General features: G+C 38.0%; 2 protein-coding genes across 5 annotated transcripts in view; one reads left to right on the forward strand and one right to left on the reverse strand.

The window, feature by feature from the left end:
• The first annotated feature begins 209 nt into the window (after positions 1 to 209).
• On the forward strand, positions 210 to 11791 carry LOC127658014 (PR domain zinc finger protein 1-like). 3 transcript variants are annotated; one of them, XM_052147076.1, is made up of 7 exons: positions 210 to 358; positions 3037 to 3288; positions 4605 to 4727; positions 6183 to 6435; positions 8700 to 9661; positions 9771 to 9899; positions 9997 to 11791. In XM_052147076.1, exons 1-7 carry the CDS (start codon positions 332 to 334, stop codon positions 10582 to 10584), a joined length of 2334 nt encoding a protein of 777 aa, XP_052003036.1. In that variant the 5' UTR covers positions 210 to 331; the 3' UTR covers positions 10585 to 11791. The 3 variants fall into 3 exon arrangements, with proteins under 3 accessions (XP_052003036.1, XP_052003037.1, XP_052003038.1); XM_052147077.1 differs by having other exon boundaries at positions 4608 to 4727; XM_052147078.1 differs by lacking the exons at positions 210 to 358; positions 3037 to 3288; positions 4605 to 4727 and adding an exon at positions 4916 to 5049.
• An 8736-nt stretch (positions 11792 to 20527) lies between these two features.
• LOC127658195 (autophagy protein 5-like) overlaps positions 20528 to 26655 on the reverse strand; it is a 36999-nt gene continuing 30871 nt past the window's right edge. For both annotated transcript variants that reach the window (XM_052147344.1, XM_052147345.1), the window contains exon 8: positions 20528 to 21959. In XM_052147344.1, coding sequence (XP_052003304.1) covers positions 21823 to 21959 — 137 coding nt within the window. In that variant the 3' untranslated portion in view covers positions 20528 to 21822. The remainder of the gene's footprint in view (positions 21960 to 26655) is intronic.

Below are 26655 nucleotides of genomic sequence, written 5' to 3' on the forward strand. Positions count from 1 at the left end.
ATTGTTTCGAGTTCTGCTGCATTTGAATTGTAATTTAGTGTTTCAGAATGTGTGTGTGTTTGTGTGTCAGTGAGACACTGAATGAGTGAAGCAGTGGAGCAATTGTTAGATCATTGTACTGTGAGGGTGGAGTTAGTGACGTAAAAGTGGGAGGAGCCAGACTGCCTTCAACAAGTCAGACAAACATGCTCAGGCAGTCAGTCAATCTCAGGCACTCATAGGAGAGTCACTTACCATCTGGACTAGCAGTGGGACAGAAGAACTGTGAACTGCACCTGTCCCATACACACAGACACACACACACTCAGGGGAGAGATCACACACAGCCTTTATGTGTGGCTGGGACCAGAACCTCCTGGTAAGACTTATTTTTCTGAATTTTGGTCTGTAGCAGTTTCTGTGATTTCATGCTTTTTTTTCTGTGTCAAACATGTCAAATATTTTTACTTTGCTACATTGGAATTAATAGATTTTTTTATTATTATGATTGATTTATTTATGTAAAATGTAATATTACAGAAAAGCTGTCTTTAATTATGCTGTGGTGGTTTGCTGTTGTAAGGAACAACAGTTTAATTTGTGCGTTCTAATTAATCTCATTATTTGTATGCAAATTATTATAATTTTCAGATGCCACTTTGTAGCCATATATATATAACTTTTTTTTTAATAGAAATTCATCTTTATCCTTTCAGTAAATATAATATTGTTAAGTATTATGTTTTCAATAGATGGACTGAAGCATCTATACATTTGATTTTTGAATAATGTTTTTGTTTATAAAATATTTTTCCCTTTTTGTTAATGTTGAGTTTTTATGTTTCAGAATTTTTTTTTCTGATCGACAGCTGTTCTATGCAAAAACGTATTTATCACAAAAAAACAAATACCTTTTTTTAATAAAAATTAATAAATAAAAATACTGTTATAGTTTTATTTCTTTTAAAGCTATTCTTTTCAATTATTCTTTATCAAAACATTTTGAATACAGTCTGTGAGCTTTATAGTTATTGAAATAAGATCTTATTGTTTATTTGAGTTAGTAGGTTAGTTTAGGACACGTCTTATGTTTTTCTTTTTTAATATTTTGTTTAAAAAGACCTTATAAAACTCAAATATTTCATTTTTAATACACGGTCTGAAATCTTATTCATTCAGTGTGGCTTAAAATGAATGAAATAAATTAAGATCATTTGTCGCTATAAGAACCAACAGAAGAAGTGTGTCTATGTATCTTTATATTAGCTTGAAACGATTATACGTTTGATCAGTTTAGCATGTTCAGATGAACATTCTCTGAGCAGAATAGTTTCAGATATGATAGGTCACCTACAAGTTATGCTTTTGGTATGTTTGATGTTTGGTTTTGTTACTTCAAGTCCAAATGGAAAAAGTTTATCCCAGAAGAAAGGCCAATTAACAAGGACAATTGCATCTATGTGAACTTCTGCAGTTAATCCAGGATGAACTTCAAAGTCATTCATTTTACAATTCATACAAAATCGATGTTTAAACCCTGACCCTTCACACTTAATAAGTTTACTAATTTTAAAACATGACTTGCACATAAATAACTAATATTGGCATTATATTCATGTTGTTTAGTCAGAGTGGAACTGGCCCCCACATTGAGTCTGGTTTCTCCCAAGATTATTTTTCTCCATTAACCAAGATCTTATGGAGTTTTGTGTTTCTTGCCACAGTCGCCTTCAGCTTGCTCACAGGGGTACTATATATTTTTATACTCAATTTAAAATCATATTTAATCAAACTACATAATGATCACTCTAAGACTTAATAGATATTACAGTTTCATTTTTGTTAATGCATGATTTCCTGTAAAGCTGCTTTGAAGCGTTTTGTGTTGTGAAAACTGCTATACAAATAAAAATGACTTGCCTTTTGTTGCTCTTAATCACACACACACACACACACACGTAGTGTTTCCATGTTTTATGGGGACTTTCCATAGACATAATGGTTTTTATACTGTACAAACTTTATATTCTATCCCCTAAACCTAACCCTCACAGAAAACTTTCTGCATTTTTACATTTTCAAAAAACATAATTTAGTATGATTTATAAGCTGTTTTCCTCATGGGGACCGACAAAATGTCCCCACAAGGTCAAAAATTTCGAGTTTTACTATCCTTATGGGGACATTTGGTCCCCACAAAGTGATAAATACACGCTCACACACACGCACACACACACACACACATTCTCTGGGATGAATGGTTCCGTTACTCTGCCACTCTGATTCCAATTTTAGCTACATTCAGATGCAGACGGAACTTCCTTCCTCCGTTTTCCTCTGTTTGTGACTTTTTTCCACACGGGAGAAAACAGGGAGAGGGGAAGAGCTACGAGAGATTAGGGCAATGAGAAGAGAGAGAGAGAGAGATTGGGATCTGTCCTGACCTTATGAACGGGATGGCTGTTGTCTTTTATTTACTTTTAAGAGCACTTCAGCTGCTCTACATAGAAATAGTTTGCTTTCCTCTGTTTTATTGTTATCTGAACAATCCAGGAATAATTTAGGCAAAGGTATTCAGGTATTATATGTTTAGTAATTCATAATTCTATGTTTTGAAATGGACGATTTTTGGATTATATGAGTTCACATTGTCCACACTGAAATTCTGTGACACAAAATCTATTCTTAACATGTAATTAACAAGGCAGTTTTACATTTCTTTATTTAAATGTAAACAACGATATGTTATGATGTGAACTTAAGAAATATTTCAGATTCCCACTATTTCTAGGTCACTATCAAATTAATTAAATTAGCCGATCTGTGACATTAAGCACATAAACTAAAGGTCCGATTTTTCTTGCTCCCATTAAAGCACACAAGTAGAAAATTCTCAAATCATGCTGCAATAACATAGATCATTTGTACTCAAATTGTTCAACTCCATGCTGCTAATATCATTTGTAGTGGCAAAAATTGATAATGTTGAGTTCCCTAGTTCTCATACACCATCTGATCATTCAACACATCTAACCCTGATTCATTTTCTTTTTTCAGGCTGCCTCTGATCACAGCTCGGCCATGTTGACTACGGAGGGAGCAACCTACACCACTGACAATGAGGAGCTCAAGATGGACATACAAGATGTAGACATGACAAAATGGACGGAGGCAGAGTTTGAGGAGAAATGCACATACATTGTGAAGGACCACACCTGGGAGGATCCCCCAGAGAGTGTGGACCTCACCCGGGCTGAGGAGTCGTTACCCAGAAACCTGGCCTTCAAACACCCGCAGGACTCCAAAGAGGTACGACACTCATGGCCTGAAGGCATCCTTTTTTAAATGCGCCACTTGCATATTACAACTGCAGTTGTGTGTGCCATCTGCTAATAAAAACTCCATGTCCAGTAAATCTGCAAGCCCACCTTAAAGTATCGACTTTAGAAGAGAGAGTTGGTTGTAATTTGTGTTTAAACAGTGTCTCCATAAAGCCGCACCTACTCATCACACAAGTGGTATTAATCTTTTTTATCTATGCTGTCAGCAGAGCTTTTTAAAGTTGTTTTCTTGAAAAGAGTTCCTGTCTGTCTCTCTCTGTGTGAGTGTGTTTAATAAGCTCTAGTCACATTGTTACTAGGCTAACGCAAACATCCATACATCAGAGCGCCACATGACAAGCACCTCAAGCACTAGAGTGCAAAAGTTGAGAGGCGAGCACTTTGCCATCTATCACAAGCGTTTTATCTGCAGCAGACTGCTGTGTCTGTGCCCAAGACAATCCACAAACACACTACTTTCCACCTTTCCTGCGCTAATGACGGTCAGCGCTTTGCATAGGATTAGCCTCTTATTTTGAAAGTGTTTCTAGATCAATTGGAACAGGTTTATAGATTTTCTCATCAGTTGCTCTGTCCGTCTTATCTCTTCCTGTGAGAAAAAAGAGAGCCCCCTTTATGAGCACGTATTTATGAGGTGATAAAGAGTTTAGGCTCTTTCTTCAAGAAGCACCTAAGGTTAAAACAGGATGAGAGTGAGTTAAGTCATGTGCATGCAGAGGAAGATTATGATGATGAGAGCGCATTGATAGGAAGTGCTTAATAAGTGCTTGTAATCACTCTTTGTGAGAGCTTGTGTAGAGGGATGTTTGTTACCGTGAGATAAAAGAGAAATTTTAGGGTGAAGTCAGATCCACTCTGCAGAATGCCACAAATTTCCCCAAAAATTGGCACAGAAAATGTAAACAAATAAGTCTATATTAAGGTTATCTCAAAGAAAGCACCTGTATGATTTGATGTTTGCCAATAACTTCAGTAGTGTCTGTGTGGTTAATGAGAGGTGAGGCAGGACAAACGAGTAGTCTCTCTCAGCCTTAGGATGTGACCTTGATGACCTTTGACTTCCTGTGGTTGTCAAGAGAGGTGATGGGTGAAGAAAGGCATGGCTCCATGCCTTTCAAGTGTGCACATCTGGCTAACTAACATGCAATTCTCTCTCAGACACTTACTAATGTAATTTTCAATTAAGAACATAATGTTTATCCACCTAAATCTGAACCTCAGATGAGAAAGAGCAAACTTATGCACAGTAAACTTCCTTACAATCTGTTTTTCCTCTATTTTAAGCAGGTTATTGGAGTAGTAAGCAGAGAATACATCCCCAAAGGCACTCGCTTTGGCCCCCTAGTGGGAGAAAATTACACTGCAGAAGACGTCCCTAAAGAAGCTAACAGAAAGTACTTCTGGCGGGTGAGTTGTTTTGTTTCAGAAGCTTTCAATAAAGTGGGAGTAGAAAAGAAAAAGAAGAAACAAATATGGTGTCACTTCCTGTTCCACTGACTGACTTCCTGTGTGACATCATGGGGTAGAAGGTTATGTGAGTTTACACACAGAAACTGCTGAGTAAAGATCTGCTGTTTTGGGAACTGCATTGCTGCATGGGTGCTGAATGACTTAAGAGTGCAGAGATTCGTTCCATGAAGCGTCATCTGTATTTGACTGTGCAGTGCTCTGAGTGTGTGTGACAGGAAGTCCTGAATGACTCTGCAGTTCTGCTGCCGTGAATATACAGGTCAGAGTGTTTGAAAAGAGAAAAGTATCACATTAAGGCATTACATGTGTCACTACCATTAACCCTTTAAGACCTAAGGGCATTTTTACAATTCATTTTCCGTCTGGTTTTATTTACTAAAAAAGCTTGTAAAACATCAACCCTGTTGTGCACAGACAATTGACACACCTCTTTTTTTTTCAAGACAAATTGGACTTTCAGCATATTTGTGTTGCATTGATGTCACCTGAATGTAAAATAAGTTATGGGACCATAAAGACAAATGAAAAAATAAAACGGAAATTGAATCACTCAAATATTTATTGAAATCACACACAAATAAATAAAAGCTAAGCAAATTTCCTCTGGAAAACAGTTTGTTCATGTCTTTGGAGTCCTGGAGCACAGGAATAAACATTGTAACTTCTACAGAACCAAAACTATTTACATTTTTCCAAAAAAATTCCAGGCGTTTTTTGCCTCATTCACTGGTGCCAAGCCTCAAAACAGTTCCTATCAGCAATCACACAGAGGGCCACATCACAGGATGCATTCTCTCGCTCGAACCCCAGCTGTCACCTGCAGCTGTCGTCAAGGAGAAAGTGCAAAGTCAACCAGCTCTAGTTTTCAATTTACTTATTTTCTGTCACTTCCATATTGCTGCTGAATCAAAGATTCCCAAGTGGAACAATTCTGATCATTACCAATTAATTGCAGCATTGATGATCATACTTTCCTGTAGTACCATCAGTCTCTTACCACATGTTGCTCGACAGATGATTGCAGAGTCATTGGCGAGAGTTCAGACAGTAGCGGAAGCATGGTATTGACATATCAGAGGGAAACCTGGTTTGTGACGTCTTGAAAGTGTTCATGGAACTTGCGAGCTTAGTGTAAACAACTCACCGAGACAGGCGTCCCCCTAACAAACCTAAGACAACACTTCAGACTGCATCAGAGAGCTCATAACGAGACATGGGTTTTAGTTGACAGGATGGATACTCTGAAGCTGTGAATATTAGTGTGGGTGTGTTTTCTGACTCAGTGTGTGACTTTATAAGAGCAAAACGTACTTGTCTGAGACATAAGAACCAAACTGGAGGACTCGAGAAAAGATCATTGTAATAAAGACATCTTCTTTATTTATTTTGCAGATATACTCAAATGGAGAGTTCCATCATTTTGTGGATGGTCTTGATGAGGAGAAGAGCAACTGGATGCGTTATGTAAATCCAGCTCACTCCCAGCAGGAACAGAACCTTGCTGCCTGCCAAAACGGCATGAACATCTATTTCTACACGGTGAAGGCCATTCCTGCAGAACAGGAGCTGCTGGTGTGGTACTGCCCTGAATTCGCTCACCGTCTCAACTACCCTGCCTCAGGCGAGATTATGATGCAGAAACTCAGTAAGTTCACAGAAATATAAATATTTGATGTCTCTCTATGTGTGGATGTCATAGACTTGGACAGATTTCCTCTTTTGTCTTATCTCAGTTAAAGTCAAGGAAAAACATGCCCACTAGAGATAGAACCTGTAAGCTATGTTCAAACACAACAGCCACTTCTCTTTCATCTCTACTATGATCGGCATTCTTTAAGCCACTCTTCCTCTGCCGTGTTTTTGTTCAGACTAATTACAAAGAATAGGATTCACTGTTACAGTTGAAGAGGCTCTTTAAACATGAAAGCCTAGGCAAAGGTTTGTTTTGCCCAACATACTAAACCTGCAATAAAAGTCTCAAAGCTAAAGTGACGAGACAGAGGGAAAGATTGATACGGAGGAGAGGGGGAGATTATAGGTAGGTGAACAGTCCAGCCAGTGTGACTCCTCGCCCTAGTGTCATGCGCATGCCCTGGGGCCACTGGATGCAGCCGACCCCTTGAGCTCAACACACACACACACAGAGAGAGAGAGAGAGACAAGTCTGTAATTACACCTACTGACTCATGACTTCAATCCATCTACCTACAACCAGAGGGAGGTTGAGCTGCCCCTGTGTCTCAAAGCAGAACAGGAGCAGTCCCAAAGAAACCAAGTGGATGACTCAATCTAATAGAATGTGCTGATATGACTCAAACAACCTCCCACATGAGATTTATTTAGAAAAGCTTAGGCAGGAATCTTTTTTTTTATTGGGTAAATTGACAGCACAATTCAGCCAAAATATATTTTGAGTCCCTTCGTTCCTTTGTCATGCTGCCTCAGAAAGTATTGGAGGTTTTTTGTTTAGTTTAGTTTTTTGGAAAAATTGTTTATTTGTTTGCCACTTCAAGAGAGAGCAGAGGCTAGTAAGAACAAAAAACTAAAGAAAGAAATAGCATCTCCATTGACTAGCTGAACTTCCTGGCAGCAGGGCTGTGCTGACAGATTGATATCTCTGTGATCGCTGGCTGTTTGTTTTTGGCAAGCTCCCTGGGGAGGAACAGAGCTGGTACTATCTGTGGAAGAGAGGTGGGAAGGGAGAACTGATAACCTCTCGGTGTGTTTACACGTAGCTGCTGGGACAGAAGGATAGGGGAGTAGAGTGTATGGTAGATCTTTGAGGGATACCTTTCATGCGCACACTTGTACTCACACTTGAATTCTACACAATTAACCCTGTGAACATTCAGTGAACAGGAAGCAGGAAGTTATTTAATTGTTTACATCCTTTTTAAGGAGATTAACAGTGAAGTATTTAAGATACTGTATATGGGAAAGTAATTTTGTAATTAGCTTTCCACTTTTCATCAAATGTGGGTGGGAGGGTGGGGGTAGGATTGAATTATGGGTATATTCAGGGTTGGGAGGGTTGCTTTTGAAATGTATTCCACTACAGATTATAGAATACATGCTGTAAATTTAATTTGTAACATATTCTAAATACTTTGGATTACTTCTTCAGCACTGGAAGATTTTTCACTTGTTTTGACTATAAAAAATCTGCCAGTACAGTAAGACAAAATAGCCTACAAATGTTAAAAATACATTCTCTGAAAAACATAAATATTGTATGCAGTGTTGTTCTAAAACAAGATCAATCAAACTCATCTTCTTTTAAGGATTATTAGATATTTTTACAGGAAAACAATATCAAAATTATTATAAAGAATATGATTTCTGCCCTAATATCAAAGATCTTAATAGAAAAAATCAATTATGATCCATCCGTGAATTTTCTTGATAAAAAATATGATCGCGTCTGGTAACATAAAAAAATAGCATTTTATCTTAGCATAAAGCTGACAATTTACACAAGGTTTATTTCTATTTCTTGTGCTCCAAACTTACTCTTGGCATTTGTAAGGTCCTATTAGCAGGACACCATCAGTCCCTCCACAGCCACTCAGTGAACCCCATTAGATAGTATCAGTGCATCCATCCCACCCTGACCGGGGCGGCTGTCAGGCCTCACATCCTGTCTGTAGACCCTAACACAAGATAATTTGTCAAACTGTCACACTAATTGAACCACTGGGGTGCTTTGTTGGAACTTGGTTTGAGGAGAGCTATGTGCTCTGGGACAATATACCTGCTATGTACCTCAAAATAAAAATTGGACTGGAATTGGATGTATTTGTGCTCCTTGACAAGAAATAAATCTAAAACAAATCACAAACAGCGAGACCAGTAGAAATAAATGTAAGGCAATGAGGAAATCCCTGATGTTGTTTTATTGTTTGTTGACAGAACAGAGCCTGATTGAAGCCAAGCAGCAAGCAACTGAAGTGAAGAACCCAGTTAAAAGAGATCACAGCGTTTCTGAGATTTTGAAGGACGTCCTGCAAGAACCCAGCAGACCCCTTCCCACTTGTCCCAGTTGCCCCAACATCCCAGATCGCCCTCTTTACCCAAGTGCTGTCTACCCACTCCGTCTCCCCCTGAACGAGGATCTCTTGAAGAGTAGCACAGCGTTCGGCCTCCCGACACGCTCTCACAGACAGTTTTCATTGACGCCATGTCCCTCAGTGCACAGCAGTCCTGTGAGCAGTCCTGAAAGCAGTCCTACATCAGCATCCCTTGAACAAAGAGACACCCTGCTCTCCTTCTCTCCAGCTCTCTACAGTCGTGGCCTGGGCCACTACCCTGGCTACTCACCAGCAGGCCGGATGTCATTCTACTCCAACCCGCACTATTCACGCTACCTCATGCCCCACTACCCTGTTAGTAGTTTAGCTGGGTCACCTTCTTTGGGGGGTATGTTCCCACACATGTACCCCTTTTACAGCAGCTTGGTACCCCCACATGTACCCTTCCCACCTGGAATGCTTCCATCTGAGGGTGGCCGACAGTTTCCACTACCAGATTCTCCGGCTCCCAGAGACATCCTGCTCCCAGCGGCCACCAGTGCCTTCTCTGCGGCTACTTCTCTGAAAGCCAAACCACTTCATGGACATGGGCAACCCTATGCTGCTGCCGGTGGCTCCCCAACAGCTGGTTCTGCAGCCTCTACAGGTCGTCTTCCTATTAAGCCTACCTCAGCTCTTTTGGGTACCATTCGCTCAGAGGATGAGGCTATCGACCTCAGCAAGATTAACCGAGGCTCCACAGGCTACAAAAGCCTAGATTACCCATTGAAAAAACAGAACGGGAAGATCAAATATGAGTGTAATGTCTGCAGCAAGACATTTGGTCAACTGTCCAATCTCAAAGTATGCAGGAGAACCATGAAACTTCTTTTTCCCATGTCATAAAATGCATGTACTACATATCAGTATAAGAACAGCTAGTTGTTCCTTGCTTACCTGCCTTTATTTTCAGGTGCACCTCCGAGTCCATAGCGGTGAGCGACCCTTTAAGTGTCAGACCTGCAATAAAGGTTTCACCCAGCTTGCCCACCTGCAGAAACACTATTTGGTCCACACAGGAGAGAAACCCCACGAATGCCAGGTAATAAGCCTCCCTTTAGTAATAAGCAGTCTAGAACCATCCGTAAAGATCAGTGAGTTCCCTGTTCAAATGCTAAAGCTCTGCTTTTAATTCACAGGTGTGTCATAAGCGCTTCAGTAGCACCAGCAACTTGAAAACCCATTTACGACTGCACTCTGGTGAAAAGCCCTACCAATGCAAGATCTGCCCAGCCAAGTTTACTCAGTTTGTCCATCTCAAGCTGCACAAACGCCTGCACACGCAAGACCGTCCGCACCAGTGCCCGCATTGTCACCGTAACTACATCCACCTCAGCAGCCTGCGGCTCCACATCAAAGGCTACTGCTTAGCAAACTCTCCTTCTCCCAACTGCAGCCTGGACGAACTCAATCGTGTCAACGAGGAGATCGAGCATTTCGACATCAGCGATAATGCTGACAGGCTAGAAGAAATGGAGGGATTTGATGTAGAGAGCATGGCAGAGAAGAAGATTTTTGGGCTGCTTTGGCAGGAGATAGATTTTAAGGCCTCTTACCACAAAGGTAGCACTAGAAGAGACCTCCACTCCCCATCACCGCCATTATCTGCATACTGTCTGAGCGAGTCTGGCAGTGAGGCCTCTGTCATCAAGGTGCATTGTAGTAGCCCGCTCCCGCTCCTACCTATCAAGGTTAAAAAGGAGACAGAGGAGGCCATGGAAACCTAGCCAACTACAGCCTTGCTCTAGGCCAGATAATGGACAGCCACAAGTGTATATAATTCTTCACAAAGATATCAGGCTTTGGCCTTTACGTTCAGGGACTTGAACTGCTCAGGGCTAAAAGACATTGATCTTGTTCATCAGTGGTCCAGTATGTCCTACACAAATGATAAAGACAATCATATTCTTTTATTAATAGTATTTTTTCTTAATATTATTTCCTCTTCTTTGCGTTTACTTCAGTTTATGTAACCTATTTAATTTATTGTTCACATGTCATCCTTCTAAAGCAATACATGAAAATAATGTTTACAATGACTGGTTAATTCATTGTAATTTTTATATATTTTTCCTACTATATTGCCATTCTTTTGTGGATAGTTTCTAAGTGTAGATAGTGTCCCGGTTGACTGTGATTTCATGTGTGACTGCAACGAGCTTACCACATTCAGGTTTATTTTTATTATGGGCTGAGGTCAGACGTAGACCTTTTTGTTGAAGGCGTTTTGTACTCCTAAAGAGGGGGAAGAGGAGAGGTCAGAGGATACATATCTATGTGTACATGTTTTACATAACATTTATTATCTTTGAGCTCTACACAAAATATAATGAACACAAAAGGGCATATTATATATTACCAACAACTCTTACCTCAAAATGTGTGTGTTTGTTTGTGTGTGTGTGTGTGTGTGTGCGCATGTGTGTGTGCGCGCATGTGTGTGTGTGTGTTGTGTCAGAGGCATATGTGATATTTATTTTACTACTTGAAGAGGAAACCAAATGTCCCAATGTGCAGATCTACATGTGGTCCAAAGAACAGCAGTTAAAAGTCTGGCTGTCACACACTGGCTGTGCGATTGACACTGACTGAGCATTTTCTCACTTATATGTGGCACGTTACTGATACCAAAATGATAAAGAATTGAGAATATGGGGCTGGTTACCAAAGTGATCTCTCTTGTTTGTTTTCAGACTGTGTAAATTACACAGAGATGTGTGCAGATGCAGTGTACAGTACATCTGTTCTGTGAGTCTGTTGTGATGTTTGTAGACACACATCACCCTGGCCTTTGTATGCACTGGTTCTATTTGTCTTATGTTTGTACTTTATTTTTGTTCATAAAATATTTTGTCCAGCGATATAGTGGGACAATAAATCAACATGTGGTTGTAGCATCTCATACACTTTCTGTTCTTAAAGTTTGACCAAAGTCCCTCATCTTCAGATTTAAATAAAAAAAAAAATACATAAAAATACTGTCTTTGTTTACATACTGGTTTACTTAGCTATTTAAGTACATCTTGAAAAATGTAAATTATAATATAAATCTTCACTGATCAAATGCATTTTTGTCACTTGTGTGCTGTCTTTGATAATTATTTGGTTGCAGTTCCATACGTAACACACCCCTGTAATTACTTTTTAGGTAATTCCACCAAAATATTTGTACTAGACAGGTATCCTACTTAGCTTTAACTTGTTGTTGCCACTTGCCAGACACTGCACTTGCTTGCATTCAGGCCAAATAGTTGAATATATAGAAAATAGAAAATATTTTCTGTTACAAAATATTTGACAAACTCATCAGATCTCTCTTTTATTTATTTTTTTCCTCAAAGATTTTGTTAAAATTCTCATTATTCATTATGGCATATTTCTTTTATGAGGCATCTTTTATGGTATATTTTAAATGAAAGATTAGGCCTGATAAAAAGAATACCTAAATAAATATAATATCACAAAAACAATATACTATTAAATGCAATAATTGGATTTGTCCATAGTTTTAGCGTTTTCCACAAATGGCAACCATACAATTATGAGATGCTTCATTTGCACTTCTGATGAATAGATTCATGACTAGGCAGACAATAAAAACAAACAGTCATCAAATCCAAAGTGTAAAATTCCACTCTGCACAAGTCATCACACTGTTAGTAATAACGCCACAACAGGCCTATAAATACGTCACATGATATAAATACATGCTTACATCACTATAACCATGAAATACATCCCAGCCAATTAAAATCATGACCCAGGGAAAAAACTTTTAATACCACTCACAGTACCGGTTTTGCTTCAGACTTTATAGTACATTGAACATCCAAGTGGTGACCACATCTAAACTGTATTTAACAGAGTCTGAACTTTTTTCTTTTATTGGCATTGTTTTGTTCATGGTTTTTGGACTAGGGCATGTCACACAACATGTCCATATTGGGACTAGTCTAGTTTGGCTAGCTTTTAACTAAGTGACGGATGAATTTGTGCCAAAATACTCTAGTTTGATTTGACACATTTATCATTTACATTTACATTTATGCATTTGGCAGACGCTTTTATCCAAAGTGACTTACAGTGCAATTATTACAGGGACAATCCCCCACGCCACCACCACTCCATACACAGCCTTAAGCATAAACAACATAAGATATAGGAAGCATTTTATCCTCCTTCTCAAAAAACGGTAAGCTTATGTATTTAGAAATCCATATCTATGCATAGTTATTCAATATTATTATTTGCATTCAGTATTGTTTTTTATATAAGCTGTCTACGACCCTATCAGAACAGAACTACAGCCCATCAGTTGAGAACCACTGGTCTAATCCTCATCTAACAAGGACACCAGTCAAGTTACAACAGCCAAACCCTTCAACTACTACACATTCTGTCCATACTCACCCATTTAATCAAAACCAATGTACCAGAACTATGAATGACAAGAATCATGTGTCTAGCTGTCACCACACATACTAGAAACATTTTACGAAATCCAGTGATACATACAATTGGATAGAAAGAATAAAGTGTTGGCTGTGAAAATAGGATCATGGGAAATTTTGATGATTCAATGTATATTTATTGTTTTATTTAAGCAGTTCTGGCACATGTGTTCTGAGAACAGTGACTGCAGCACAAGGAATTCCTTTCAGGTCGTCACAAATTGTACATTTGGGCCCCTTGTCAGCATTTGGATTATGGATGATAATTCACTTTGTTAATTTCCTTCATGATGTCTGAATCGTTTAAGAAAATACACAGTTACAGAAACAAATGTGTATTCCAAAAACAAATAAGAATCTTCAGACAGAGTCAGACTTTATCAGTCTGTATGAGTGTAAAGATCTGTGATTGTTCAAAAGTGAAATAATATCCATATGTTAAAAATGCATAGAGTATCTTGAGTCCTGTGCAAAGATATAGATCAAGATATACAGTAAATCTATAGCTTTTTATTGAATATTAATGAAGCAACATTATTTGTGTGAAAAGAAATAATAATGAAAAGTTGTTTTGATTAAAGCTCATTTTTGTAATTATAGTTATATTGGTATAATCAATTGGTATGACAAATTTGTCAACTTATACAAAGTCTTTTTGAGACAACAAGATGCTATTTTGAGTAACAAATTAAGACTCAAAATGAGCACTTCAATCATTTTGATTTCAATCATTTTGAGGCATTTTCAGCATGTTCTCTTGAATACTACGTGATCATGGCAACATTTCTGCAAAATGAAATTACATGCCTTATCACACATTTCACTGCAGTTTCCCAGTGAAATGTCCAGCGAGGGGCACCAAAAGCGAGTGAAATTACAGGGATGAGTAAAACATACCTTCCTAACCTAAAATTGTTACTTAAACCTGACCGATAGTCCTAAAAGCAAATGAGAGGTAGACACAAAACAGACATCCTTACCCTTAACCAACACCTAAACTGAGCCAATAGTGTCCACAAAGCAAATGGAACAGGAAAAGCCCATTTTACGAAGCAACATCATCATTTTTTGTCACTTCTATGACACTTTCGTCTCACTTGACCGCTGTCTTTTGAGTTCAGAGTCCAACACTCTATTAGGTGAGATACCGCGTAAGCTAATCATGTTGGAATTTGTGTGTATATGTAGGTGAGTCTGAAATATAAGCGTTAAAGTGCTGCGTTAGAGTAAAAGTTTCGGTCTCATGGCATTACAGCGAAAACTAAATGTTTATAAAGTCACAATCAGCTGTTGTACTCGTGATTTGTGTGAAAGTGAATAAAACACAGTTTTTATAGCACCTTTAGTGTTCAGTTCACCAGGAAACTGAAACGAAATGTAGAACGCTGCACTGCATATGCAAACATTTAGTTATAGTAAAGTTCATTCTACGAGACTACGTTTGACATTTCATTACATCTCAAGTATTCTATAAACAAATTAATCTCCATTGTGATTGAATCAGTCGATGTGAGCCCTTTTTGAACATTCTTCATATCAAACCACTTGTAAAGGACAACTAGTGTGTTTTATAGGGGCCTTTAGCCCCTGCAACAGGGGGGCTTTTATCCCAAATACTGTCCTTTCACTTATTGGACAGTTATTGAAAAAATATTGATTTAATCACCAATATATCTTTTTTTTTTCCCTTCAAACATCTGTGACTTAGCAGTGACTGTACTTCACACAGACAGGATGTATTTACAGCAGGCCTGGTTTGTGATAAAGGTCCACACTGGTCGAGTAAAGAGAAACATGATGATATGTTGTACCAATGACTTTTTTAATATTTTGTTGACATACATACATTTTTTTAATAAAAATCCAGGTGTAGAGATCAGTGAAACTGCATAGGGTACAGAGAGAGAGAGAGAGAGAGAGAGAGAGAGAGAGAGAGAGAGAGAGAGAGAGAGAGAGTATGTGATAATTTCAGAGATTATTAGTTACGTTAATATTCAACTCTTTAGATCCAATTATTACTTTGCACATGATGACCTCGTGAATCAGGATAATTTAGCAATTTTGCTATTTAGTGTTTTGGTAAAAAATCTAATCAAAAGTGACTTTTACCCTGAGGCGGCTTTAGCCCTGCTGTACCCTATGCAGTTTCAATGATCTGTACACATGGATTTTTATTAAAAAAAAATGTATATATGTCAACAAAATATTAAAAAAGTCATTGGTACAACATATCATCATGTTTCTATTTACTCGACCAGTGTGGACCTTTATCACAAACCAGGCCTGCTGTAAATACATCCTGTCTGTGTGAAGTACAGTCACTGCTAAGTCACAGATGTTTGAAGGGAAAAAATAAAAGGGAAATTAAAGAAAACTATAAAAATTAAAGTAAAGAAAAAGTTATAAATAGAGATGCAAGACAAATGGAAATAGAAATGGGGGATGGGGACATCATTATTGTCCCGTAAATGACCACAGCACCTCAGGGTCCCTCAGCACCTGTCCATTAGAGGCCGAAGTTAATGACAGGTTGGCTCTATCTGCGAGAGAGGGTGGAGGGGGGATGGGGAAAATGAGAGGGCACCTCAAGCAGGAGAAGAGAGAGTTTTGTTGTTTGTTCCTCAAAGCGATCCACCAACCCCCCGCCACTCATTTCCAGGTGTACTGGGGTACAAGAGGGTCGTTGCACATCGGACAGAGGGGAAAGTTGTCTTCTGACATCTCATATAAATTAACAGGCCTCTGCTGAGTTACAGCCTTCACGTTTTACTTTTATATCCCAATCAGCAAGCATCAGAGAGTGGACAACGCAAGAGTAATGTGGATAAAGTCTGTAAAACTGGGTGAAAAATACACACAACAAAGCCGAAGGAGACATTAACCCTAAGACATTAACAACCTCTTCCTCATTAAATTAACTTCAAAGAGTGTTTGCTGCTTAAAATGGCCACGTCTTCACCTACTTCCCATGGAGGAAAGCAAAGAAATGGAGTGCGCGTACGGCATGCATCAGAACAAATGTGTTATGACAGAGGAAGAGGAGAATGGCTCCCGTGATCTTTTAGTGAGGGCTTTACTGGAATCAGAGCAGGCTGAGGATAGCTCTTTATTTAATGAACACATGAAGAGAGTTTGCCTTTACTTTGATGTCCACTCCACCACACAAGAGAGACCGGCCCCTCAGCCCTCTTCCTGTGGCAGACAAAACAAATGGTCCTACACACGCGCTACACATAATGCAATATCCGGTAACACTTTATTTTGATGGTCCCGCTGCAACGCACTCTCACGGTGAAATAGTCAGGATTAAGGCAACTTTTCTAAATTTGGCTAATTCGTATGATATCGTGTGAATGAATTTGTACGACTTTCACTACAGCCAATGATGTCGCTGGACATCGTTTCCATCTAATACGTGACAATTACTTGCTTCAGTCTCAAACAACAGCTTCCTGTCATGTTTACACACTCTACTGATTGGATACGTTTAGATAAGGGGTTTGTGGGACAGATTAACAATCATAAATCAAACTTTCACTTTTTAATACTTGGTTGCAAATCCTTTGCAGTCAATTACAGCCTGAAGTCTGGAACGCATAGACATCACCAGACGCTGGGTTTCATCCCTGGTGATGCTCTGCCAGGCCTCTACTACAACTGTCTTCAGTTCCTGCTTGTTCTTGGGGCATTTTCCCTTCAGTTTTGTCTTCAGCAAGTGAAATGCATGCTCAATCGGATTCAGGTCAGGTGATTGACTTGGCCATTGCATAACATTCCACTTCTTTCCCTTAAAAAACTCTTTGGTTGCTTTCGCAGTATGCTTCGGGTCATTGTCCATCTGTACTGTGAAGCGCCGTCCAATGAGTTCTGAAGCATTTGACTGAATATGAGCAGATAATATTGCCCGAAACTCTTCAGAATTCATCCTGCTGCTTTTGTCAGCAGTCACATCATCAATAAATACAAGAGAACCAGTTCCATTGGCAGCCATACATTCCCACGCCATGACACTACCACCACCATGCTTCACTGATGAGGTGGTATGCTTTGGATCATGAGCAGTTCCTTTCCTTCTCCATACACTTCTCTTCCCATCACTCTGGTACAAGTTGATCTTTGTCTCATATGTCCATAGGATGTTGTTCCAGAAATGTGAAGGCTTTTTTAGATGTTGTTTGGCAAACTCTAATCTGGCCTTCCTGTTTTTGAGGCTCACCAATGGTTTACATCTTGTGGTGAACCCTCTGTATTCACTCTGGTGAAGTCTTCGCTTGATTGTTGACTTTGACACACCTACCTCCTATAGAGTGTTCTTCACCAGGGAAAGAATTCTTTGGTCATCCACCACAGTTGTTTTCCGTGGTCTTCCGGGTCTTTTGGTGTTGCTGAGATCACCGGTGCGTTCTTTCTTTTTAAGAATGTTCCAAACAGTTGATTTGGCCACACCTAATGTTTTTGCTATCTCTCTGATGGGTTTGTTTTGATTTTTCAGCCTAATGATGGCTTGCTTCAATGATAATGAAGCAAGCCATCATTAGGCTGAATAGCACACTTGAAATGAACTCTGGACCTTTTATCTGCTCCTTGTAAATGGGATAATGAGGGAATAACACACACCTGGCCATGGAACAGCTGAGCAGCCAATTGTCCCATTACTTTTGGTCCCTTAAATAGTGGGAGGCACATACAAACTGTTGTAATTCCTACACCGTTCACCTGATTTGGATGTAAATACCCTCAAATTAAAGCTGAAAGTCTGCAGTTAAAGCACATCTTGTTCGTTTCATTTCAAATCCATTGTGGTGGTGTATAGAGCCAAAAAGATTAGAATTGTGTTGATGTCCCAATATTTATGGACCTGAATGTTTGTAGAAACACTGTTTACTAGCTATAGCAAGTCAGTTGGTAAGTCACTTATAGTCAATTGAATATCTGTAGGGGGGCCATTAAAATAAAGTGTTTCCCAATATCCTAAACTGTCTAAACGTGAGTTATTCTCAACAGTCACTTGTAAAAGTAGCTCATACTTCAGTTTATTCATTATATTTTATTATTTCAGGAATTCAGCTTTTCATCATAAATGTCTCATGTTGTTTAATCTTTCATTTGTTTAATACATACTGTATTTAATTAGTTGTAAGTAGTTTAAAAAAATTAGAAATATTTGAATATTCAGTTAATGTTGGGTTACAGTTTGATCCATTTTTGTAATTTTGCACATTATTGTCAACTATTTCTTTTCTTTTTTTAAGTCGAAGTAAAATTGACAAAAATGTATGAATATGGCAAGATAAAATATTGACTATAATTCAAGGACACGTTTGTCAAAAGACAAAAATGATGACTACTGTGAAACTGTGTGAAAATGAACACTGCAGACACATCAACTCTGGCTCTAGCAATGGTGTAAGTTTGGGGTGGTACTTACTCTGACCAATGGCAGACGTGGGGAATGTTCATGAAACCTGTTTGACAACATTGTTACAATTCTGCTTTGTGACATTAGCACAGAAATGGCACACTTCACCTTTAATGAAGGCAAAATGACACTCCATAATGCCAGAACTATGGTCAATGTATTTTTTTTTTACAGTGAATTTCTGGCAACCACAGCCAATATTTTACTGTTAATTTAACAGGATATTGGTAACACTTTACAATAAGGTTCCATTTGTTAACATTAGTTAACAACATTATTTAACAGGAACTAAAAGTAGTGTCGGAAACTTTCTGTCTCAGTGTAAGGATCATCCATCGATGTGTATATGATGTGTGTACAGATATTAAAGAAACCTTGATGCAGTGTTTACATATGATACATTCCTGATGTTCAATAGACTATATTGAACAATCATCTGATTTCAGCATCATAATGCAATTGACATTTTCTGAAGAATCGCAGCAAATGAGATCCGAGGTAAAGAGGGTTAGATTTAAAATATTGAAATATTTTGAAATGTCCAGTTTGTGTAAAGAAAAGGCATATCTAGGTCTAAAAATATTAAATTTTTCATTTGGTAATTTATTTAATTGAACAGGGGATTTTGCCGGCAAATTTCAGAAGCTAAACAATAATTTAATAGAATTGGGCTGTAAGTGTTAAAAAAAAAAAAAAAAAAAAAAAGAAGCACTGATTCTTTTCTCCTAGTATTGTGTATTTATTTTTAATTTAAAAAACCTTTGTGCACAGAAATGATATGTTGTATGTTTTGTGGGCTATTCTATCTATTATATTCTATATTATATTCATCTATTATTTTGAATGGTGTGGAAAAGAAACTTTTATAAATAAACGGATGGATTAAACTAATCACAAACCGTGGCCATTCATTTGTTCAATGTGCACGAGATATTTGTGTTGGCACTCCTGGAAGTGTCACGTTTGCAGCAACAGATCTATATGCTATTAAGATCAATCCATAATCACGTACAATAAACTGGCTTTCAAAGATGTATACTTTGTCATCATGATTAACACAGGCTAATGATTGGGGCAAACTCTATAATGTATCATCCATGACACTACATTTTTGCATTAATGCCAATTTTCTTGACAAAAACTGTTTCCAAACCAGTTTTTCCTGCCATCTGACACACGTCACTTTAGCACAAGTTTATGGGCTAGAGTTAAATGGAAAAATATTATGTTGACACTTGTGTAATTTTAGCGATAATTTGCGTTTCCATCCACTTTATTTTGATGTGCTAAAACTTTTTCGCAAGAAATCCTTAGATGGAAACGTAGTTATATAACAATACTATTACAGCATTTATTAAGCTTGGTTAATGTTTAACATATACTAATACATTTTAAAATCAAAATTTGTATAAGTTAACACTAATGCACAATGAAGTAACATTGAACATTTGTATTTTTATTAACTAACATTAACTAAGTTTAATAAATGCTGTAAAAATATATTGTTCATTGTTCACTCATGATACCTAATGCACTGACTAATGTTAACCAATGTAACCCTAATGTAAAGTGTTTTTTTTTTTTTTGCCACATGCAACACAATTGCATGTGGCACAGTGTGTTACATACTATTAGTAAAAAAAAAATACAATTTACAGTTTATACTGTGCAGTATGCTAGTTATCCATTCTGAACACAGCCTTTTCTTTAAAGCCACATCTCTGACATAATTAATGAGATACTACGAGAGAGCTGATATCAGTTAATGAACACACAAATTACAGAAAGACTTAATATCTGTAAAATATAGTTTTATTTAAATGCATTATAAGGTAATCTAGCAAAGACAGTAAAGCAATCACTGCATGAAAATAAATCAAGAAAATGCACATTTGAACCACGTTATTATTCACTTAACCGTGTTATTAGAAGTTTCTGCAGCATCTTTATTTCTGTAAGTTGTTCAGATTCGTGCAGCGAACGACACAGACATCTGAGAGTTAGTACACAAACAGCATTGTTTGAGGAACAGTCTGCCGAGAAGTGTCCTGGTGGTGGAGTAAGCCCTGCGGTTTCCCCCGCTGTCTCACTTCTGGGGCAAAACACTCACTGATTCCCCTAAACGAATAATCACTCTCAGCTGCGTTTCATCTACAGCACTGCTGTTCAGCTCCCACATCCCCCCAAACACACTAAACACAGACAAACCGTCTGCTACAGGTCGTAAATTTATACAGTAAACAAAATACTGTAAGGTTCATTTGATGGAAAAAAAATTGAAATGTGAAGATGTTTGTATGGCCTGGGACTGAATATTTATACAATAAATGTCCATTTTAAAGATCAAATTTTGCCACTAAATGAATGAAAACTGTGATTCTCCAAGCAGATGGAAAAATACATTAGAAAGAGTGAAACCCTTTACCCTCAATGGCGCCTTGAAACGATCTCTTTCGTTTGTGCTATCTACCAATTTCAGACAAACATGTTTGAATGGGACTATGAGTAATCAGCTAGTCGCATCCCCTACAAGACAAAACCATACACTCTGACACATCAAACACAATGTGTGTCTATATGATATCACCGATATATATTCCTAAAATCCAAAAGTCCTCCTCGTTCTTGATTTGCGACCTCAGCTGCCCATGAGTGCCTCCATAAACCATGTTGAAAATCAAGCCCCCTGGCAATCAACTTGTACGTACAACCATTTAGTGTGCTCATTAAACGCCAAACAAGATTCCTACTGAGATCTGAGAGTCTAAGCGTACGCTACTCACAAATTAGAGGGTGGGAACGGGCGTGTGAAGGAGTTAATGTGGGAGTACAATCATATCAAGCTTGTGGAAATGTATGTATGTGAGAATTTCAAGGCTGCAAGTACTCAGTACGCCCATAAGAGTGCTCGAAGTAGGTTTGGGAGTGTCTTCTTCGTGTGAAGAGCACAGGATTATGTTGTTAGTTGACCTCTGCTTGATAAGGCCACTGCAGCATGATAACGAGAGAACAGGAAGAATAGAAGGGCTATCAGAACATCTCAGCAGATCTTTCATTCAGAATTCTCCATCACCGTTCCAGAGGAACGTCTGGGATCAGTCAATAGGTGCTGGGATGATGCTGATGTGGAGGAAATTGTCTGGGTGGCTCAAGTGTTCACTCAACCACTGGATGGGCGTCTCGAGCAGGGGCTCAATGCCGTGAATCATGACCTGGTATCTCTTTGGCTTGTCTGAGTGTGAAAGAAAGAGAAAAGAGGACACGGTTGGAGATCAGAAGTCACTTATGTCACTAAAAAGCTTCTACTTTACTTTTATATTGCAATATATATATATTGCTCACAGTAGGTCTGTCTTTAAAGGTTTATATGTTATTATTAAAAATCAATTTGCCTATGGAGAAAATGAATGGGATTTTTACTTCTGGAAAGACTGTTGCACTCAATTTGGCAGTGTAGATAGCTTTGCTAATTATAATGGGAGCATTCTGGGTTTGTTGCGTTGTTTGAATAACTGCTTGATTTGATGCTGTTTGGAAGACCAATGTAAAGTTGACCATTTCAATAAAGTAATTCAGGAACACAGTTCTCAGCTAGCTTTAAATGTGTACATCAAGAATATGACATGCATAAGTCCCTCACATAATGTTGATGTCATCAATAATAAAAATAATAATAATCATGACTACAATGTCAATGGAAATAATCAACAACTATGACTTTCTTTATGATGTGCAGTTCTAATTTTTTAAATTCAGTAGCTCATACCAATGCCAGACATTGAATTATTAAATGCACGCACACACACAAGTTTGGAATAATGTACAGATTTTGCTCTTATGAAAAGAAATTGGTACTTTTATTCACCAAAGTGGCATTCAACTGATCACAATATATAGTCAGAACATTAATAACATGAAAAATTACTATTACAGTTTGAATTTTTTTTTTCAGAATTTCTTAAACTACTCCAAAGAGCTCTCAAGTCATCAATGTTGACTCATAGACATTATAGATATTACAGTTTTATCTTCTGTTAATGTCTGATTTTCTGTAAAGCTGCTTTGAAACGATGGGTGTTGTGAAAGGCGCAATACAAATAAAAAGACTTTGACAACAAAAAAATCCTCCACGTGCAGCAATTACAGCTTTGTAGATTCTTGTCATTCTAGCTGACGGTTTGTCCAGATACTCAGGTGACATTTCACCCCACACTTCCTGTAGCACTTGCCATAGATGTGGCTGTCTTGTTGGGCACTTCTCACGCACCTTACAGTCTAGCTGATCCCACAAAATCTCAATGGGGTTAAGATCCATAACACTCTTTTCCAATTATCATATAGTATATGTTTGATATAATGGCAAGTGTTTTTCTAGTACCAAATTATCAATTTAGCATGATTACTCAAGGATAAGGTGTTGGAATGATGGCTGCTGGAAATGGGGCCTGTCTATTTTTTCAAAAAGTGATAGTGCTGTTTTTTTACATCAGTAATGTCCTGAATACACTTTGTAATCAGTTGAATACCACTTTGGTGAATTAAAGTTCCAATTCCCTTCCAAAACAGCAAAATCTGTACATTATTCCAAACTTTTGGCTGCCAGTGTAGATATTACAAAAAATAAAAATTTTATTTTTACAAGTATATTCAAATGATATGTGTATCTTCATGCAACCCCACGTCATCATGGATAAACTGTGTGTTTGGCTTTGCTAAAAGCTATGCATACTTTAATTTAAATTTAGAATTTATAATGCTAAATTTGGCAGTGATTGGATGATGCTGACCATTATTTAAATCAGAATGAATTGTTCATTTCTGATTAGTAAAATTATTCAGCACTGACTATCACTTGTTTGTTTGACAGAGCAAAGAGAGAACATTGAGATATTGTTGCCAAAGTAAAAAAAAAAAAATTTTAATAGATGCTACTAGTTACAAAGTAAAAAGTGAAATGGAAATCACACAGCGGTCACCCTCGGGTCTTAGGAGGATGTATACTGTTTATATATATATATATAAATATTCACACAGTATACTGTACATATACACCAATCAGCCACAACATTAAAACCACCTGCCTAATATTGTGCAGGTCCCCCTTGTGCCACCAAAACAGCATCAACCTTCATCTCAAAATAGCATTCAGAGATAATATTCCTCTCAGCACAATTGTACAGAGTGGTTATCTGAGTTACCGTAGACTTTGTCAGTTCAAACCAGTCTGGCCATTCTCTGTTGACCTCTCTCATCAACAAGACATTACTGTCCACAGAACTGCCACTCACTGGATGTTTTTTTGTTTTTGGCACCATTCGGGGTAAATTCTAGACACTGTGGGAGTGTGAAAATCCCAGGAGATCAGCAGTTACAGAAATACTCAAACCAGCCCATCTGGCACCAACAATCATGCAATGCTCCAAATCACTGAGATCACATTCTGCATTCTGATGGTTGATGTGAACATTAACTGAAGCTCCTGACCCGTATCTGCACACGACTGAAAAATTGATGGAAATGCTAGAGGCCGTAACATTACCCTGTTGACCTGTTGAGCTTAAATGACTAATGCAGTTTCAGTTTGACAGCAAACGATGATTCAGGCATCAGCATGGGCGCTGCTTGACCTTTTCACACTCCTGAACTATATCCTGACCTGCCGCATCATTTACAAATGAACAGAGATACAGCAAATAAAAGCTGCCAAGCCCTTAAGAGAAAGACACACAACACTAAACATCTCACATCACTGATCAACTTCAGAGGAAGAGGAGTTATATATGGACAGCACAAGCAAATGCTCGCTCGCTCTCTCTCTCTCCCTCTCTCTCTGAAACACACTCAATTCATCATGTTCATTCAACTTACTCCATTCATCATGAGTGTGATGAGTTGTAGCTCAGGGCTGGAGAGGTATGGGAAACAGATAATGTGGGCGCAGGAAAGAACTTCACATAATAATGCATTCTTTTGTTTATTAAATGAGTGGTCAGAAAGGCATGACCTCAGCATTCCCTTTGCCCTCTGTCAGCTTCATTATCTTTAACAAGATTCATACACCATTTGTGCTTTCAATAGGCATATCTGTCACTATCCGTCATATTTGTCATGATTCCATCCAAGTTACAAGTTTAATTTATGCGCAAAATCAGAATATCGCAAAAACAATTTTCAAAATAAAACAGCGTTATCATCCCTTGTGTTCAAGAGAACAAAATCATCACGCCCGGGAAACTGGCGTAACATGTAAATGAAAATGGAAGTTGAAGTCACTGTGGCTCTTTTATTAAATGTAGTAAATGACTTGCACAGACAAAACACTCTGATGAAAATCATGTTTGTTCAGTGTTCTAGTGTTCAGTGACAGATCTTATGTCTGAGACGCTTCGTGTCCGGCATTTCATATGAGATTCCAGGTGTTGATATTGATTATATTTTCTATGCAAATTGTGTTTTCACATGGCTTGCTGAAACAAAGTCACATGACATTTTTGACATGAATTCATATGTCTACATAAATTCTATAGGAATTATATTCAGTAAATGAGTTTCCATTGAGTTTATGAGCATGTCTTCTTATTGAATAAAAGTTTAATCCACTTCAAGCAAGCGTATACGTTTTTAGTGCACATTTTATTTGCATCCAGCATTTCCCAACATTTGCATAACAATACTTGTAAATTGCAGAACACGTTGACACTATTTCTATGTATTTTTATTTCAGATCATCATATTCAAGCCATTCCACTCTATGGCTGTCTATTCTGTGCTTTTTGTTGTTAGAGGTTCTGTTTTTAATAGCATTTTCTTTTTTTATATTACCAATTGCTGATAAAAATAGATTATGCCCCCACAGTTTGGTAGTGCTGGTTGGTTTTCATGAAGAAAAAACAAAACAAAAAAACATTGAATGCAGAAAGTTTCCATGAACCGTATCACTGAAGAAAATAGTCTCTTTATAACTCCCTTTGAATAAAATTAACTTAACGGGAAACAAACAAGCCTTTTGGCAGGTGTTAATTGTAAATGCGATTATTTCTTCGGCTAAGTTGGTCTTTTGCTCAACAGGAAAAAGTGCAACCCATGTGTACTCAACTCCTACAAATACCAAGAACACAGGAGCAGCAATCAAACCTGGTGAATGACTAACCACACTGACCATTCCATCCAAACACAAGCACACACACTTTCATGAATAAGACGTCCACGTAATAACAGGAGAGGCATTTAAAAGACTGTTTAAACTGAATTGAAGTTTAGTTATATTAAAGTATATTGTGATTTCTAGAGCCCCGAGTTTAATGGATGCAAAATTAACAGTCAAACTGGACAAAAGCTGACTGAAAGAGAGGACTGGTGGTGTTTTGAGCAGAAGGAGGTAACTCATTCCTTGAAGTTCTCTGTGTGTGTATCTGCCCCCGTGGAGCCTGTCAGGGTGTAACGTGGGTGCGTCCCCGGTGTCACTCTCAGTATGATACAAGGGGAATTCAAACAACACAAACTCGTACAGTAGTGTTGTTATACGACTACGTGTGTTATTGTGTAGAAGTCGAGGCAGTTATGACGAACACCCACGGCACGGGTCAGATCTGGACATCTGCTGCTCGAGTATTTTTCTTATTGTGCAATAAAAAATGGCCAAACATTTTAAAGGTGGTAATGGTAATAGAAAATACATATTTTGTCAATCTTAAAGTTATCACATATTCTACGATGCGCTAAATGTATATTTATATTTATATATATACACTCACAATAATCTAATAATAATCAAAGGATTATTAGGAACACCTGTTCAATTTCTCATTAATGCAATTATCTAATCAACCAATCACATGGCAGTTGCTTCAATGCATTTAGGGGTGTGGTCCTGGTCAAGACAATCTCCAGAACTCCAAACTGAATGTCAGAATGGGAAAGAAAGGTGA

Source organism: Xyrauchen texanus, chromosome 17 (assembly GCF_025860055.1).
Source record: "Xyrauchen texanus isolate HMW12.3.18 chromosome 17, RBS_HiC_50CHRs, whole genome shotgun sequence".
In the NCBI taxonomy this organism is placed as follows: Eukaryota; Metazoa; Chordata; class Actinopteri; order Cypriniformes; family Catostomidae; genus Xyrauchen; species Xyrauchen texanus.

Coding starts and splice junctions, on each gene's coding strand:
- LOC127658014 (XM_052147076.1), top strand. CDS start 332: ATGTGTGGCTGGGACCAGAACCTCCTG. Junction 359..3,036: donor GCTGGGACCAGAACCTCCTG/GTAAGACTTATT, acceptor TTCTTTTTTCAG/GCTGCCTCTGATCACAGCTC. Junction 9,662..9,770: donor GTCAACTGTCCAATCTCAAA/GTATGCAGGAGA, acceptor CTTTATTTTCAG/GTGCACCTCCGAGTCCATAG.